The sequence below is a fragment of the Centroberyx affinis genome, unplaced genomic scaffold (assembly GCF_046629955.1).
Source record: "Centroberyx affinis isolate AG114_WGS23_722 - 3 ecotype Tasmania unplaced genomic scaffold, CSIRO-AGI_Caff_v1 ptg000061l_1, whole genome shotgun sequence".
NCBI lineage: Eukaryota > Metazoa > Chordata > Actinopteri > Beryciformes > Berycidae > Centroberyx > Centroberyx affinis.
In genome coordinates, this window is record NW_027278772.1 from 13,087 (window position 1) to 31,936 (window position 18,850).

General features: G+C 40.7%; 1 protein-coding gene across 1 annotated transcript in view; it reads right to left on the reverse strand.

Annotated features, from left to right (window-relative positions):
• Positions 1-1,645: 1,645 nt before the first annotated feature.
• The window catches only part of tafa3a (TAFA chemokine like family member 3a), a 66,452-nt gene continuing 49,247 nt past the window's right edge, over positions 1,646-18,850 (reverse strand). Inside the window, exons 3-5 of the mRNA XM_071519937.1 lie at positions 9,133-9,282; positions 8,097-8,221; positions 1,646-2,437 (exon numbers count right to left, since the gene is read on the reverse strand). Coding sequence (XP_071376038.1) covers positions 2,426-2,437; positions 8,097-8,221; positions 9,133-9,282 — 287 coding nt within the window. The 3' untranslated portion in view covers positions 1,646-2,425. The remainder of the gene's footprint in view (positions 2,438-8,096; positions 8,222-9,132; positions 9,283-18,850) is intronic.

An 18,850-nucleotide genomic window follows, 5' to 3' on the forward strand; every position in this document is an offset into this window, starting at 1 on the left:
GATTGCCGGTCTGATTAATCTTAATGAATTATGCAAATAGCCTTTATCTCAAATGATTTAGGAATGTTTCTGTATTGTTTTATTAATGCACTTTTGAATTACTCTGTATAATCACGTAGCCTTTTCTCAGCCATTCAGTGTTTGTGATTCATCGCCAGCTCTTTATTAAATCCATGGTGGTCTCCGGCGGATTGCATGCAGGAACGAGAAATTAGTCATTACTGTAATTTAATGATTTCTAACCAAACACAAGGCAACCTGGATCGTAAGTGTAGGAGGCCTCTCCACCCTCCCCTACAGCACCGGTCCCTCGGGTCTGATCTTTGGGAGCATGTCTTCTACATTTTTGCTTAATTAATTATGTTCATTATAAGGAGCATTCTGTAGTGAATGCACTGTTTCAATTACAGAGGAAAATCGACTTACAAAATATGAAATTCCCCATAAAGCTACCGGCTTGCTTGGAGTCTAGACACCCCTGCACTCCACTAAAGGGTTATCTGCTTGGCTGTTGATTTATGTAAGTTACAAACAATCTTCTCTTTTTGTAAAAACCCGACTCAGCAAGATTTCTAGAAATTCTTTGATTGCGCTTCTTACACAGATGGTATGCGAATGGATGTGTGTCTTGGAATCATAACCATGACAGGCATACTGTGAATTTACATTTCAGAAATGTTCCTTATTATCATATCAGAGCAAGGGCCCCCATGTTATATGGTTTCTTGTCCCTGAGGTGAAAATGTCATATACGGGTGAAATATAAATACATCTCCACCTGTTCCCTGCCTATCTCTCCGCCTCCTTGGAGCCGCCTGCCTCTAACCTGTGTTTGGTTTCCACAGGGAGGGGAATGGAGCTGCATGTTGATGAGGATATCAGTAATGATAATAGCCACAGCATATATCCGTGTCAAAATGGAGCGACGTGTCATTCGCCCTTGGCCCCCACAGATTACGGTGGCAGGCGGCACAAACAACATGGCCGCCAGGGTGAACTAATCCTGCTCCTTTTTTGCGCTTTGGTTTCCGTCGCCGTCCGTCGTCACCCACCCCCCCGCTCACCGCCGCACGGCCTGAATCCCTGGGACGGTTTATTTCCTGTAAGCTTTTAATGACATGCGCTAACAACGCTTTTGGGATTTCTTACAGGCAGCACCTAACAGGAAATCACTCAGACAAAAAAAAACATAGAACAGCTTTGTGGATGACGGGGGACATTCATTTAACAACCATACATATGCAGGCTTGGATAATGACAACATTTAGGTTTTGAAATGAATCATAGGCTTAGTGTTGTTAGCTAATTATCAGTGTCTCTGTGGACTAGAATTCAGGTGGCTTATGGTGAAGTCTGCTCATTTTAAGAAATGTTGCCATGAGATTTTCCCTTTGTATTTCGGAACACAGTCTATTTCTGCATTTGCTGATTTTCACATTTTCAGTTCCATCATGAACACAACCTTGATTATCTCTGACTTCTCTTCTTCCTCCTTCTCTTTCAATTTATTTGTTTGACTAGCTAATTGTGAGTCCCAGCAGCTCCTGCTAATACAGCATTATACACAGACATACAAAGAGCGTTAATACTGACAGTGTAAAAACCCAAACTTTTCCATTCTGTGATATCCATTGAGATAGATTTATTGAGATAATACTGACATTTGTAATCAATGTTAGTCACCAGGCTTTGAAAACAACAGATACCATTAAAACAGTTTGGCAGAATTGAGCTTGTGTCATTTTAAACTGCTGTGTTGACCCCCAGTGACTCCTTGTCAAACATCATTACATTATTTCTGCATTTTATTGTTGTGGCATCGCCTTTTGATGTACCAAGCCTTTGAAAAGACGACTTGATGTTCCAACAAACATAAAAAAGCCAAACACTTGATAATTTCAAATCAACAAAACCTTAAAAAGAAGAGATATCTGCTTCATAAGGCTAAAAGGAATGAAAATGCTTATGATCTCACTAGATCTTCAACATAGATATGCATCAAGAGTCCTGCGGCTCTCTGTGGCAAGAAAATAACACAAAAATTTCACGTCACATGGTTTTGTTTTAAGGGTGTTTCTTTCTTGTGTAATCCACAGTCATTCACTCAATAAATAGCTTCGGGGTTGAGTCTTCTAGTCCATAGGAATAAAACTATAATACAAAGAGAAATTTGGTGGGCAGTACAGTTCAGAGACAGCTACTGTTGATGCTGGATCTAAAAGCAGTAGTCCTTTTTGGATATGTAGTCTCATATGATATCCCCTGGTCATCTTTCTCCATATGTTCAGTGGAATGTCAGTGATTTTTGTCCTTATTGGTCCCTGGTTTCCACCAATTCTCAAAACACATCATATCCAGAAGTCATATGGTGGCGGTCAGGGAAACGACGTCTGGTTTCAAACAAGGTTATCCTGGAAACAGAGGACTATCGGGTGACCTAGATGAGAGAGGGAAAAAAAAGAAATCTGAGTTAGGAAACAGAATAAGAGGAATTTGTGTCAGCGACACAAATGGATGTTGAGCATAAAAAGGGATTTGACTTATTAATGATGACACAGCAGTGGTAACACTCTCAAAACCAGTGCTGTCTGACTTACAGTACGACACGCACCCACTGGGAGAGTAGTGTAATAATTACATCTACTTACTCATTCCAATAGATCCATCTTTGGCTAAGTTGAAGAGTTGTAGCATTTTATTTCAAAACTAAAAATCCAATCCAGTTTGAAAAAAAAAAAAAATTCCCAAAGCTTATGATTAAATATCCGCTTTAAAATATAGAAGATCCTGTCTACAAGTGTTATCATTTTGTCAACATTGACTTAAATGACCTACTATCCTTTACAAAGTACCATAATTCATTATTAATTCTTTATGCTATCAATCATTTCTAAGAGTAGGTGGCACTTTTTTCAAATGGTGGAATAAATCTCTTATTTTGTTGCCGCACATCTAACAATAGCAGGCATCTATAGGTCAAAAGTATCACATGTTAAAGGTGTTTAAATTCACAGTTGGCATGTCCTTCATTCACATCTCTTTGGTGGAATAATACTAGTTATATTGTATCAATGGGAGAGACAATGAACTGCTAGAAGTCAGACACAATGCAATGTATATAACGCCGATGATTTCCATAAGAACATGGCGGCTATTATTATTCATGATGGCATTCTGCTGGCATAAGTATTCTCCGGCATTTTCATGAATATTAATCTAATGGATTGTAACAGGATACAGTTGGTACCGCTCTTACTTTTAGCATTGTTCTATAAATACTCTGGAAGGTGAACGTTGTCCTCTGTTTGTCGGCTTGCCCTTTAAAAGTGGAACACAAGTAACTTTTTGACTTGCCCTCTGACGCAGGAGGTGCTATCAGAGGGGTCGGCTCACACGCGCGCACACACACACACACACACACACACACACACAAATACAAGTGTTGCTCTCTGAATATTTGCACCCATTACTGTCATTCAATTAGCAGTTGGCAGGGATTCAGTTGTCTAAGCCGACGAGGTGTTCGCCCCACCCTGCCACACTTCCAAGAGAAAGATTCTAGCATTGCGACAGAAGACGCAGTGCTCGCTGTTTGGGGAGGCACAATTTAATCTTCACTTCAACATGACAATCCTCAGGAATCGTGGGAGTGAGAGAGAATATGGAAACTATTTGGTCGCGCTACAGTGGTAGCAGCAGGCTGTAGAACTAAGGCAGCCACATACATTCATATAAGAAGTCATGCCAAGTTATTTTGTCTCACTATTGGCAGAGACAAACTTTATCAGCCATGGCCTCCGGCATATTTCTGTTGGCAGCAGCATTTTGGAGCTACTGTATGGATGCCATGATTCAGAATCAACCCAAAATGGTGATTACACCAAATGTTATGCATTAACAAGTTACATCTGTGTGCTAATTATTGTTATAGTACAGATTTCTATTTTCCACATGCGTTATGCTCTGAGCTTAGTTGCCTTTTTTTTAAGTAAAAGAAGGTCAATTAAGAACAAAATCTTAATTACAAGGACAGCTTGGAGAGAGGAAATTCACCTCATGAGGGAGAAGGGGACGGGATAAAACAGTTCAGGCAGATAAAAAGCATTCAGCGCTGAAGGACGAAACTAGACAGTAACATTTAAAAACAGGCAGCAAAAACAAAAATGGAAAGCTCAGTGAAACCTTGTCCAAGCAATTAGCATTCCAGGGTGCTGTGGCTGTCACTGTGAGGGTTATCAGTGGGTAAACACACAAAGGGAATCAGGAGAACAGAAGGTAGCTCCTAAGGGTTTGATGCTTAAGCTGTTTCAGGATGAAAGACTGCACTTGACTGGTCAGCTCTAGGTTCAAAGTCCCATTGACAAACAAACTAAGACCCTACCTTTGATGGAGAAGCATTGAACGCATGCGTGTATGTGTGTGTGTGTATCTCATCCTTATCATTAGCTAGATAAAGCAATAAAGATCTGATCACCTCTGATCCTTGACTCTGTCTGCCTGATCGTTTTGGACAGCTATTGCGTTACAGAGGAGATTATTTCACAGTCTTCACTGTTGCCCTAAAATCCCAAATTGACGGTCAATTTCAGCCTCCGGCCATGTCTTAATGGGCCATAAGACACAAATCGATGGTCGATAGAATGATTTAGCGCCTCTTTCCAGGCCATCCATCGACCACGCTTATTGATAGAGACGTCTCACACTATCTTTCAGCCCTTTAACTATTAAAATCTTTTTCTTTTTATCACATAACACATATTTGTCTGACAATATAAATAGAAAGTAACATGCAGTCGGCTTGGTTCAATTTCAGTTGCATTATCTTTGGTTTTGGTGAGCTACATTGTTTTTGGTGTTGGGCAAAAATAAAAGACAAAAAACTGATTTTGTGACAAATTGAAACCGCAAGCGGCAGTTTTTCTTAAACCACTTTGAAAGACACTTGATTTCACACAGCTCCACATCCTCCGCCACACACAATACCTTGAGCTCAAGGGCTATTTGCATATAGTGTATCTGTTAGGCTCGTGCCTCGGTTTGAGGAGTGGGCTGGGGACACAGCTGGTGAACAGCTTACAAAGTTTATACTGAAGGATCTGCAGATTAACCCTCACCAACACTTGTAAGTCTTGCCAACTTCATATAGAAAATCTTGTTTGAAACAGCAGGAAGGTCGGTGTTCACAGTTCACAATGCTGCATTTAATGCTATTACCACGGTCTATTCAAACACACTGTATAGTTCAGTATGAGGCAACCTGTTTTCATGCCGAGGCAGTACATGTGGAAGCGAGAGTACATACCCTACACACATTATAACACGCGGTACAGTAAATCGCAAGGTCATTTTCATTATGTCTTTGAAAACAAATCCGCCTCAGACAGCCATCCATCACCAACACTCAACACATTTTCCATGAGCTTCATAGCACCTTTCAAGTGGAAAGGCTGCATGGTTCTTTTGCCTTCTGCCCTCTGATTGATAGGAAGTGAAAAGCAGGAGCTGCTGGGGTTATAATTCCTGACATTACCAGCAGGACTATAAAACTAGCTGCTCTTTGACATGGGGAGAAAGAGGGAACGACTGAAGTTGTCTGCGGGCCCTGCAGGGGTTTAAGGCGTCTGATTTATTGATGTGACTTTATCATGAGGTGAAACGACACCATCATTTTTTATCAACAATGTCACGGTTGGACACCAAAAAAAAGAAAAGATTTATAGTAGGCCTACTGTATAGTGTGCAACTGAAGAATCTGTTTACATAATGCTACAGTATATATCCAATTTATTCTATTTTAAGGGGGGGGGATGTGAAGTCTATCTTTTAATATTTCTAAATTTTTTAGAATTCAGTCTGTGAAATTTTATTTTGTTATCAACCAAGGATTTGCTTTATCTACTGTCCTTCAAAGAGAACCAAAGTGTTCAATGTTCTAAAGGTTGTTTTGCAAGAGCAGGTGTCACTCTTCCCAGGTGTTGTGATTTCAATTGGAGAGCAAAAGCCTACAGAGACCGTCATTATACCGAGGCCACAGAACTCATAACCAACCTGAGTCCCTGATCCTTCGGCTTATCCTTACCAGAGCCACCTGTTTCTCAGGACCATGTTAATTGTGCAGGAAGCCGCGGCACAAAGCCCTCTAGCATACACTGACCCTCCCTCGCTGGCTCTCTGCAGGAGGCGCTGGGGCAGGGAGCATGTAGGGACCCCCGCAGACTCCCAAATCAAAAAAAGAGTCGAGGTTCTGACGGGTTCTACTAGCCACCTGGACCCCTGCTTGTCTCTGACTCTCTCTGCTTTCCCGCGGCTGTGTGAGGGGGCATGAATTATTAACCCGGCTAAAATAAAAAGCTCTGCTTCGTCCAGGCCTCCTGTAGCCATGAATAATGGAAGAGGCAGCTCAAGTACAGGCGTTTGGTGAGTCAAACACTGGGCCGTGATGGATGGCTGAGGGCCCACTGTGTCACCCCGGAGCCCCCCCGCCTCCCATCCACTTCAGGTCTACCACACCCTGAAACCCAAAACACACGTCCAGATAACCTCTATTAATCTCTGGAAGTAGTACAGCCGGAGCCCTCCCGCCCCGCTTTAGCACATCCTACTTGACAATTTGGCTTCCTGGAGGGGTTTTTGTTTGTTTGTTTTCCTTTGTCTTTTACCTCCCTTTGCCTGCCTTTGTTTTGCTTCTCACTGGCACTTTTGAAGTAATATCCAAGCCTGCGCTGACTTTTCAAAGGCAGGACCCGACTCAAGCCCGCTCTCTCATCCTTGCGCCAAAAGCAAGTGAGTCAGATGGATACACGTCAGTTGGTTTTCTGTGCAAGCACCAGCACTGGGCTGCTGCACTATATGATTCCTCAAAGGGTATGTTTTCCAATTTGTACCAGTTAAGACACTGCTGTACAATCTGGTGTATTAAACAAAAGCTAATTGATTTTCCGTCTACAAAGTTGTCATGTGTTGTGTACTTCCATATTTCAAATCTCACATAAACTACCAACTGAGAATTACGGGTCCCATGACAATACTGCTTCTATATTTACAGCATCACACATTTTTTGTTCTCAACAGGAAGAGTGATTTTTGATCTTATTATCTTCAAGAGAACAGATTTGACATGTTCTTTCAACCTTGCAATTCCGCTCATTTTGAAATTATGCAGTAGGTCTATGCTGAAACAGGATAAATGTCTTGTTGCATATATTAATGTGGCATATCATGTATATTCATGAATAATCTTGTTACTAAATATTCTGCTTTCTAATTGGATTCTCTCTAAAAAAAAAAAAAAAAAAAAGCTCAGTGAGCATGATGAAAAAGCTGATGTAATATTCAATGATTGTTGATGAGGATACTAGCAGCAGTAGCATAGACATCAAATTATATTTTACTAAACTACTAATTACTTAACAGTGAAAGAAGTTTAACAATTTAATTAATAATAATATGGTTTTACTGTAATTGAATGATGTGTCTCAGGTCACACACACAAAACCTGAGAAGGCAATTATGAGACTTGATAAAGACACACTTGAGCTATAAAAGCGAGTTTTGTATTCATGTAGGAACTGTTTGATGAAAAATCTAATTTGTAATTAACTGCCTAAACTACTTGGCTAAAGAAAATTAGCAACTGAAATAAAATACTAAGAATTGAATTTAGTCAAACTTCCACAAAGCAAATGCAAAATAAGAACGGCCTCACTGACTCTCCCCTGTGAATCACATCCTCCTCTCCCATATCCTCCCTCTCTACTCGCTCTGTATGATGCTCATATCTGAAGAAATAGAAAAAAAAACTCCTCTCCACCTCTCTCCTTAGTTTCTCTTATTCCTCTTCCAAGCACTTCTCTAGCACGCCTCCATCTTACATGATCATTCGAGGGTCGCGGTAATGTTTTGTTACATCTATTGTCAGGGCACTGGCCCTTGCACTCCTTGCTGTTGGCTGCTTTTAATGTTGGCAATCTATGAATTTAAGCATATTCTACTGTTGCACTCATTGTAAGTCATTCTGAGTAAGAGTGTCTGCTGCCAACAATGCAAATGTGAATAAATATGTAGTTAACTACACCCAAACAATGTTTCTCACCCACCTTGGTTGTCTTTACTTTGTTTCCTGTACTGCAGCTCCATCCTTTCAGATCTGGCAACACTTTACACTCTTCCCCATCCATGCAGGGATGCATCTGGCACCACCACTTCTGTGCAACTATGGATGCTGTGAGGGGGGGGGGAAAGGAGGAATATAGTTAAAGTGGAATGCACGTAATTAACAAACAGTGTGCCCTTTGCAAGAGTTCAAGAAGAGCCGTGGTTCTGCTCAGGCTGAAGCAACAACAAGTGAACCCACAGAAAGCTTCCTGTTGCTATACAACATGTCAGAGAGAGTGAAGAGAGCCTCTTTTGATCTCTGGCTGACAGCGGAGACCCGTCACTGCTGCCTGCCCCAGTGTGTTTTCAGGAGTGAATTACAGGGCGTGGGTCAATGTCAAGCCGCTGAGTGTTGTGAGCAGGTGCGGGCCGCGTGAGCCGGCCGCATGTGTGTGTGTGTGTGTGTGTGTGTGTGTGTGTGGGAGGGGTAATAAAGCGAGCAGCAGAGGTTGGAGCGTCAAGGTCTTAAGTTGCTCTGAGGAGGCCTACAGGGAGAGAGACAGCTTCCCTTGACATTTCTATAGCGGAGAGAGGACTGTCAAAATACAGGAAGCCCCTGTCAGAGCCATTATAGTGAAAAGAGGAGATAGGGATCGATTCACCTGTAACAGAGGCCGCAGTTGACATGATATTAAATGACCTGGCCTCCTCTCTACTCCGCTGAACACAAGGTCTGGTGTGGCCTCACAGCCAGCAAAAGGCAAAGGGGTGAATGGAAGAACTGGTGGGCGATTTGATTTAAAAGATTGTAAAGCCTGCGGGGAAACACTTCAGCAGGATCACGAAAATCCCAAAAAAACATTGTTTTTTTTTTCAATAAATCACTCATAGCCAAATAATTCTATTTTGAAAAAAAGTACCGGTACCAGAAGCACAGTGACAAGTGTGACAGTTTGTATGTGCTGTACTGCTTTTCTACCCTAATCAAAAGTCAGTTTCAAATCATTACCAAAAAATATAATAAGAAGCCTGCCATACCGTCCACACAAGATGGAGCAGCTCTTGTTGTTCCCGCCACCTGTCCAGGAAAGCAGGAGCACTTGACAGTCTGGGATCTCTCTTCGATCTTGTTCTTGTTGCAGCAGCGGTGCGCAGCAATTACCTCACAGGTTCCCGCTTTCACATGCACTGGAGACACAGAGACAGACGACGGTTAGAATGCACTTTTGTTGGCATTTCTCAAGCACAACAACAACACAATGACGATAACCAGTTGAGCTGTGTAATTATGTGATTATTACACACTGAATGCTACTTTTCTGTTATGTATATTGATTCTTAGATTATTCGTCTTGTGAAGCCCCGCGAGTGCCGATGAATCCTGATCCCCCGAGACAAACAAAACAGCACCATACAATGTTTTTGCGGTAATGGAGCAGGAAACACATACAGTGCGTCATCAGACCCGTCTAAATATTGACCTTAAAAAAACTTGGCGGAGGCCTGGGTTGAAGTGGATGAACTACGCTAGAAAAGGCATCGTTACTACCGAGCGAATAAGTCTGCAACTCACTTCCCATATGAATCTCCAATGTTCATGCTTAGTGTGTTCTTAGAGTGTTCAGTATACCGGAGCTTTCCTTGCCAACCAGTTATGTATTATGCATAGAGAGCCAAGGAGGCTGCTTTTAAAGATGAGAGTGCTACATACAATACAATATACGCAGTGGTGGGAAAATGGTCAATAGAGATGCATCATACAGTAACAGAGATTTCTATTTTGTCTATTGTGATGCTCACACAGGCAGGTGCTAAATCATTAATCCAAAGTATAAATGTAGCTCTGAAGATGGTTGAACAAAGCTCAATGGTGTTTCCCCGCCTCCTTTGGTTGGAGTCCTATGAGGGCATTTGAATAATTTCTCAATACAGTCTTGTTTGAAACAGCCGAACACAACGGCTACTTGAAATCCAGGTCGCCTCCGAGTTGGAGGGGCCAAGGTTTGATCCCCAGTGTGGCCGTATCTGTCAGAGTATCCTGGAGCAAGATACTTAACCCGCTCACCCTGCGCCCCAACCAGAGGTCAAAAAAAGAATTTCCCCGTTGGCTTATGAATAAAGCATATACACAAAACAACAAACACACATACTACTAGAAACGCATTTGATTAACATCTGCTTATAAACTGCTTATTTAGGCGAAAGTACATTACATTTACAATTACATGGACATCTTTTTCATTCCCATTAAATTAGATCAAATATCAATACGGCTCTCTATTTTATATTCATTACTTTTCTGCATAGACTCATCTCCATTCTAAGAGTGCTGTGTATTTACACATAATAGTCAGGGTTGGATGGGTGAAAAAAAAAAAATTAAAAAACATTGGAAAGTTTCAGCGTTCTTTTCAGATAAGCCTTAATTATGCCTGTAAAGATTTTCAATTTGGAACTTGACTTGGAAATAGATTGAAGTGAGCTTCCATCTTCCCATTAGTTAGCAATCCAGAAATCTCATCTACAACATTAAAAACATTTTGCTTCCAATCAATAAGGTGCTATTCACATTCCCACAAAAGGCAAGACAACAATTGCCGATTGAGTGCTTTCCACCTCACAGAAACTTACTGATGCAAAAACAGGTCAGGGTCCTTGCCCTTGATGTGATTATCTTTAAGCCACAGGCACGCCCCCGGTCAAAGTTAATTTCAAAAGTTGGAATTGCTTGGGTAGAATATTCAAACTTTGTTTAAGAGCTAGCTGTGTGTGGACAATAGGCAATCACTAGAGGTGCAGAAGAGCAAAGACAATCATTCTGAATTAGTTGATTATAAGAGAAAACAAATAACATGCCTTTGGTGCCGATATTGAGAAAGCACTTAAGCCGATTTGAACAGGGCTGCGTAAAAAAAAAAGACCACAAAACAGGCAATAACATAACATTTATCGTCTCTTCCTTCAAAATTGAATTGTTTGCCAGTTAATTGAATTAACTGGCAAAAAAAAACAGACATACTGAGTCAAGGGAGAGCCATCAAACCCGAAGCCTCTAAAATCTCCTCAACCATGTCTTGTGAAGTGATGTGGTTCATTGGCTATAGCTTTGCCCTAAGTACGCCCACTCTGCTATTTGTGGTGTGAAAGGAGGAAAGAGAGCTACAGTACGGGCTGAGGCTCGGTCTGGCCTGGGACTCCCGACTCATTAAGGTGCAGGAAGCGGCTGGCTGGGACTGCATGTGTGGGGAGAGAGACCCGGGTGAACTGCTGATTAAAACTGGGGTTGCTGGCCAAGGTCACGGACTCTGGGGCCAGACCCAAAACCACCATGCAGTGTGGGCAGGACAAGAGGTCAGAGACCAGGGCGCGGCGGTCAGCCCTAGCTGGTAACTATCCATATAAGTGGAAACACCCATGAACTGTTTGTCGACTGCTCTTGTCATGTATTGGAGATCGGTTGTGAGAGACAATGGAGCAGAAAGTACATGGAAGAAGACTAGGGAAAGACATTTTAAGGGTAGAGAGCTGTTTATTTTTAGGAAAATCGATTATTTAATTGAATAATCATTAATTATTTAGAGCACTCTCTCCTTATATTATACACAGTGTAATTAGGAATTTGTTTCTTTCACCTGTCCTTTGAGACACACATACATGTATGAATTTCAAGGCTCAGAGTCTTTGCCCTGGAGCAGGTAGTTGGTCAATGTTTTGCTGAAGGACACCTTGACAAGTATAGACACACTGGCTGTGATGGGGATTGAACCTGTGACTAACCTAGCTGCGAAATGGTCTGTCTAACCACTAGGTCACCCTGTTCACCCTGTTTATGGTGACAAACAGGCTCTTCATGTGATATCAAGGGGGAGGGAAGCAGGTAGCGACTGAGGGTGAGGCTTGTGAAATGTAACATGTAGCATGTAGGAGAGGAGCTGTCCATTTTCTCCAATGTGGCGTGTGCGTGTCCAGGCAGCTGTGTAAGTGGTTCACAACACCTGTGATCAATACGTTTCACTTAAAGCACTTAGGACTGTCATCAGTTAGAATCACCAGGCACCCACGTCAGCAGGAGGGAGAGATGAGAGAGAGACACAGAGAGACAAAGAAGGGAGAAAGGACAAAGAGACCACTAATGAGGACTGGCGTGAGGCCCAACCCTTACGCCAATCAATACCACTCTGAAACACAGCGCTCCACTCTACAATCATATTCATCGATCCCTGATTGATAAGTGCCAACATGCAACCAGCATCCACAAAGAGCTGGTTATAAGTAATGCTGCTACAGGGAAAAAGGGGCGCGATTCGGCATACTCTACCAACATTTCGAAGCCAGGTTTTTATGCAGGCACTCACCTTAGTTTAATGGCACAAGAGATAGTTGCATCAAATCCTATGTATTGGTAAATGTAGAATGAATAGAGTGACTAAATGATTGGGCTTGTTGTTTTTCTAAGGATCTGCATGAACACATACGAACAAAAAGGTATTTTACCATTGACATGAAAAACTTATTTGGTCCACACATCGAAACAGAAACCGGTCCAGAAAAAAATATGGATTTAAGCTATTCTTTTTCATGCAAACACAAAATTATAAAGACACTGCAGCACCATCCTACAATGCAAGTATGTTTCATCAAATACTGGCTAATCCCTGTACCAAAATAGTATATCCCCTTTGAGCAATAAATATGTGGCTGTGGTATAACAGCTGCATTAAGAGAAACGCATCAACCTAAATTCAACCAGTGGTGATTAAATGCAACTGATACAAAGAAATAATTATGACAAGCAGTCAGTTATTCAAAACAAATTCTGGCAATTTGCATGTGTAACTAGTATGCGTCAAATGCTATGAACTTGACAGCACCATGCATTGGTTCATGCTAATTGGTAGGGAACATCTGAAAGAAAAAATATAAACCTGTCATTTTTTGTGAGGGTATAGGCCATTTATAAATAAGACTTTGCAATGTGTGAATCCTCTGACACAAGAAAGGAATACTTGACGGATGCACTCTCCTTTCAATTTGCTCATTTTACTTGTCACATTGCCCAGTGCACTCTCTCTGACTTGATGTCATGTTTTCCATGACAAGTTTGCTAACGTGATGACAAACGGCAGGCAGGAAAAAGAAAACCATTTCCCCTGAGTTTATTTATAAAATCTGTTCATGGAGAAATTTGCATTCGCGATGCATTTGGTATAAGCCTTGTGTTTTCAAAAATGTGTCTCATATGATTTTCTTTTTTTTTTTTGTTGATGTTATGAAACTATTACATAAAGGCAGCTTATTTGCAGGCAGAGTCAAGCAACAAGACACATCTGTGAATTCAACAGGGAGTTTTTTTTTTTTGTTTTTTGTTTTTTTACACATTGCTAAGCATTGCTTTAATGCAACAACAACAACTGCCAGTCATATTCACTTACTACAGAAAAACACTGTTGGCCTGACTTTGCTAGTTACATCGATTATACATGCATGAATTTTATTCCAAAAGGAGATATCCACCATCAAAAGAGTGACACCTACTCTTACAAAATAAATTACTAAATTTATATATAAATATATATATAAATATATATCTATATATCTATATATATATATAGATATATATATGTATATGTATATGTATATATATACAGTACTGCGCAAAAGTCTTAGGCACTCTAGATGTTGTACAGTACTGTGCAATATATATATATATATATATATATATATTTATATACATTTTGTCTTAGACGTTTATTTGTTTTCTGCATTAGTGTGTCAGTAGACTGCTTTTTATAGTTTTTTTTTTTCTATTTAGAAACTTTTCATTTCATTATTTTTTCGTTGTACAGATTTTTTTTACATGTGCCTAAGACTTTTGCACAGTACTGTATATATATATATATATATATGATACTTTCTAAAAGCCGTTATGTAATTTAAGTCCATAGTTGACAAAATGATACCACTGACTAAATGATCTACAGACTGGATCCTCCTCTTTTAGAGATATATTGATTTTTAGGTAATGAGTACATGTATATAGTATGTATATACTGTATGTATGGATGGATCTATGTATCTGTTCTAAAATGGATGTATAGCGTTTTGAAAATTAACTCTGCAAATCCACTCTTCTAGGCTGCATGTAAATCAAAAGTAGGATGTAATTTGTCAGGATTGGGCCTTTTCCAGCTCAGATCGCTTTTGAGAAATACCTCTGTCTGCTAACCCTTATGGGATGGCACTGCACATTCATTTCCGTACCGAAACTTGATGCCAGTCACTGGATAAAGTGGTATCTTGTTGTCCATATCACATCGTTGCATTCTGCAGAACTAATCAAATGCGTTACATGAAGCTAGAGGTTGCTTTCAGGTTCTACAGCAATCACACAATTGATCTAAAATGTAGGTAGGGAGGCATCAAAAGCAACACAGGCTTCTAACTGTCAACTGCATGACTGGGTGTATCTGCCTCACCTGGCCAGTCAAGCAAAAGATAGAGCAGGGGATACATGAAAAAGAGAAGCATGATGTTCATTCTGATGCTGACAGGGTGACTTCACCGCTGTCTGCAACAAATCAGAATCAGACTCAGAAATACTTTATTTGCCAAGTATAAAGCTATGGATTTCTGATGTATTTATTTGTCATGGAGACAATGGTGCAGAAACTACTTGTCAACCACAGTCAAATTGACAACTTACAACACATACAGATCCAAGATACACATGCTGACACCGCGCTGTACTGTTTGACAGTGTAAGTGCAACAGTGTAAACAGAAAACACAAGACATACAAGATACCAGTGTTGGGGAAAGTTACTTTAATAAATTAGTTACTTTACTTTGTTATTTCCCTTAAAATTAACTAATTACATTACAAAGGTACTCTTTAAAAGTAACTCATCAGGGTGTGTTACCCACTTCAAACACATGCCACAGTAAAATGGCTTGTGCTGCCCAGTGTGTTGTTGATCATTTAAAAATGTATAATGATAGAGTATTACTCTGTTCTTAAAACAACAAGCTAATCGTATTCATAACAAGCATACGTACAGACAGTATATAAAGGTTTTGTTTTGGGGTTTTTTCAATTAGCAGCATGTTATCTGCACAAGATGCTGCAGGACTTTCACTTTTTATTTTAAAAAGTAACTAATATCAGATTACAAAAATTTAAAAACTAACACATGGAGTTACTATTTTCCACAAAACAGTAATCTGAGTTCTTCTCCATTTCACTATAGATACAGTAGAACATATAACTAATTTACTACTCATGTAATATCTCATGTAATACACAAAGTTCCAATATCTGTACCACCAATATAAACACAAAGGCTACTAATTCATCATTATGCAGGCATTATGCAGAAACAGTGAAGGTCATCTGTTTGTCTGTCCTAATGCTATAATCTCTCAAGATTGTTTGGACAAGAGTACTGTAAAATCTATAGAGTATTATTCAAGGTGTTCTGTGGACACAAAGGTTTGAATTCATCAAGGACCTGCTACATGAAAAACACAAGAAAGACACAAAGTCTTGAATATCAATGACCTGTTACATAACTGCAGACAGGGGAATATTCAGATAAGGCTATTTCATGGTTAGCTACACCACTTTGATGGTGATTCACTGACATCAGAGCAACGAAAACACAATTCCTTCAAACTGATAAGGGCACAATATGAAGCACAATATGATTTCTTTATTAATGACCGTGTTCCGCAATACAGAGGGGAATCAATACACAGTGAATCACAGACAGGATTTAATCTAGTTATATGATTATCAGCTGCATACGCCCCTGCATGTCCTCGCGCTCGCTCACACACAGGGAGCCGAGATCGTGCAGGAGGGGAAAAAAAGCTTTTTGCAGAAGTACATTACAGAGGCGAACCAATTATTTAAGCATTTGCACAGCAATTTACAGCAAGTCACTTATGAAACTGTTGTGAACTAATGAATAACCTAGCCATCTGGATGGTGAGTGCAGGGATCAAACAAGCCCACTTGACAGGCCTTGGTCGCCAATCGTGTGAGGCCGAGTCGGGTGCCTGAAAACGTTACGTTGAATTAATGTCACAATGCTATTTCTCGACTGCCTTGTTGACATGAACAGCTGTATCGGCCAGACAGGAACCAAACTTCTTTGTCCACTGAGGCACGAAGCAACAAGTCCAGCTTCAGTGGGCTTTCACCAGAGAAGGAAAGAGAACAAAATATACTTATTTGCTGGTGCAATCTTGCTTCATGCAGCGTGCTGCCAGCCTTTTTCAGTCTGCAAATGCAGAGGAAGCTCGAAACACTGAAAACAGAGTCACGTCTTGGCCACAGGCCCAGACCGCAGAAACAGCAGCAGCCATAAAAACAGAGGTGGTAGGCCATACAATAGAGGCACAGTATGAATTAGTAATGATTCAAATCATACTGTTTGCTCCAGATGCCGATAATCCATTTAGGTAGACCCGGCAAAGCCTGAACACAACTGACTGCAACTGACTGCAGCATATTTTCCAGGTAAAATCTACTTTGTCAAACGGACCACAGCCACCATTTTCATATATTCAAACGCTCATTAAAAGGAAATGTGCAGGGGTATTAAAAATAGATCCAGTTAAAACACCTCAAATGGATAGATGTTCGGTGCAGGCCAGAGAATCCTTTCATGTCACAGCGTACAAACCGCAGACACACTGAGGTATTGGTTTATGAAACATTCATTCCTCTGCCTAGTGAGTAACGCGGAGTCAATTCTCACAAGACTGGTGTTTAATTGGATTACGGTATTCAGAAAAGATTGACTCACTTCTACCCAACTGTAAACCTGCTGAGCTGACAATCATGTCCAGCAAGGCCCGGGAAATAAGCCCACATCAGAGAGAGAGAGGCACACAGCCAGTAGTTTAAGGGAAGGAAGACTTTAGTGGGCCGATATTCAGTGGTTTAGTGTGCCTGTGAGAACAAGCACACCGAGAATCAAGTCAACCGTAGCCCAACTGCTACAAGAAGCTTTCGAGACACTAGCATATGGGAGCAATATGGAGACTTTCAATTACTAAAATAATGTGTGAGTATTTCCTTGCTCATTGGTCTTTATTCTCATAGGCCAGCTCCTGGCAGAAAGAGCTGAATTCTCCTTTTATACTGTACCTTTCCTCACTGAGGAAAATCTTTTGAGAGAAAGGGTGTAGAAACAGATGAGTGGGCCCTCACGCTCCCTGAATGTGTGCTTTAGTGGGTTAGATGAAGTCCATGTCAGCACCATTCATCTGGCTGCCACAATGTTAGAGCCCACCACTGACTGATCAATTGGACTCCCTCAAGGAATCATGCACCCTTATAAGTGAATGGCTACTAAAGTTATTAAATCCAGGGGCAGCAGCGGCAGCAGAAGCAGCAGCGAGGCAGGAAAAGACATATACCCACACTCAAAACCTACTGCAAATAAAGTATTGTCTCGACACGGTCTCCATTCTCTTGACAGTCCTTGTAAATGTAATAAGAGGAGGTTCAACACATTAAAGTACCATTCCACCGTGATTGGAGTTTTTTTGCTCATTTCTTGCATTCCCTTACTGCAGATGGTTTTCCAGTGCTTTCATCACATCATGAGATATGTGCCATTTTTCCTTTATTTTAGTTGTTTTTAAAAGTAAATATTTTGGAAGGCTGTCTTCAAATGCTGTCTAAATAGTACAACTTACTTCCAGTAAAGAAGGCAGCAAATTATAGTTGTAACTGTGTAAAATCTAGCTTTAATTTTTACATTTTGACATTTCTTTTGTTTCATTTTACAGACTATTGCTGGTGCAAGCATCTTGCTTCGGTTGATTGGGCTGTGATTGACAGAAGCCGGGTCCTAACGTAAACACAGAGAATGTTAGCTATTGGTTGAAAGATTTATTTTGGAGAGGAATAAGCGGAAATTGGAAATCACTCCCGGTATCTTACCTCTTCTTGTTTACAAGCAGAAACCGGAAGTGAGACCCCACTCCTGTCTTGTCTCGGCTCTCACTGTGTTCCTAAATGCGCACATTAATATGAAATGGAACTTCTTTCAAAATGTAAACATTTATAGTTTGATATTGGTGTTCTCAATTGTTGGCTTCTCATTCAGTGATGGATTACCTTTACTGACCAAATTAGAAGTCTGTGGAGTTGTTTTCTTTGCCGTTTGGAATTGGATGGGAGCAAATCAGCCTGAGAGGTATGGCATTAAGAGATCTAGGGATGCAGGGAGTTTTGATCTGTATGACTAAGACCTCTCTTTCATACAGGAATTCAGATACCATCCTTTTGCCAATGTCTTGTGGTGTGTCTTGGTGTAGGCTTATGGTTAGTAAGTACTGAGCTTTGCATTGCTTTATAATTTAGATCAACGTTTCCCAGTAATTTCAAAGTTATAGTATGCCCAAAATTACAGTCTCAGAAGGTTTCATCGACAGTACTAGTCCACGCTCAGCTTCACTATGACTGTAACAGGCTTCCAAAGAGGCAGACAAAAGACAGAAGCAGACGAGAGATCCTACTCCTTTCTCTGGTCTCTCATCTGACATGCACACACGCTGGTTATCTGTCAAAGATACGTCATGTCTGCTCTAAATGGCTGCCATTTCTGCTCTCCAACTGGATTCCCATGTTTTTCATCTTAAGCAGATTCCACTAATGCCTTTCAGAACTGAGTGACAGGCACAGTGTCACGAAACACAGAGCACTGGTGCAACTAAAGGGAGATGAGGGCCCTCTTTCACTC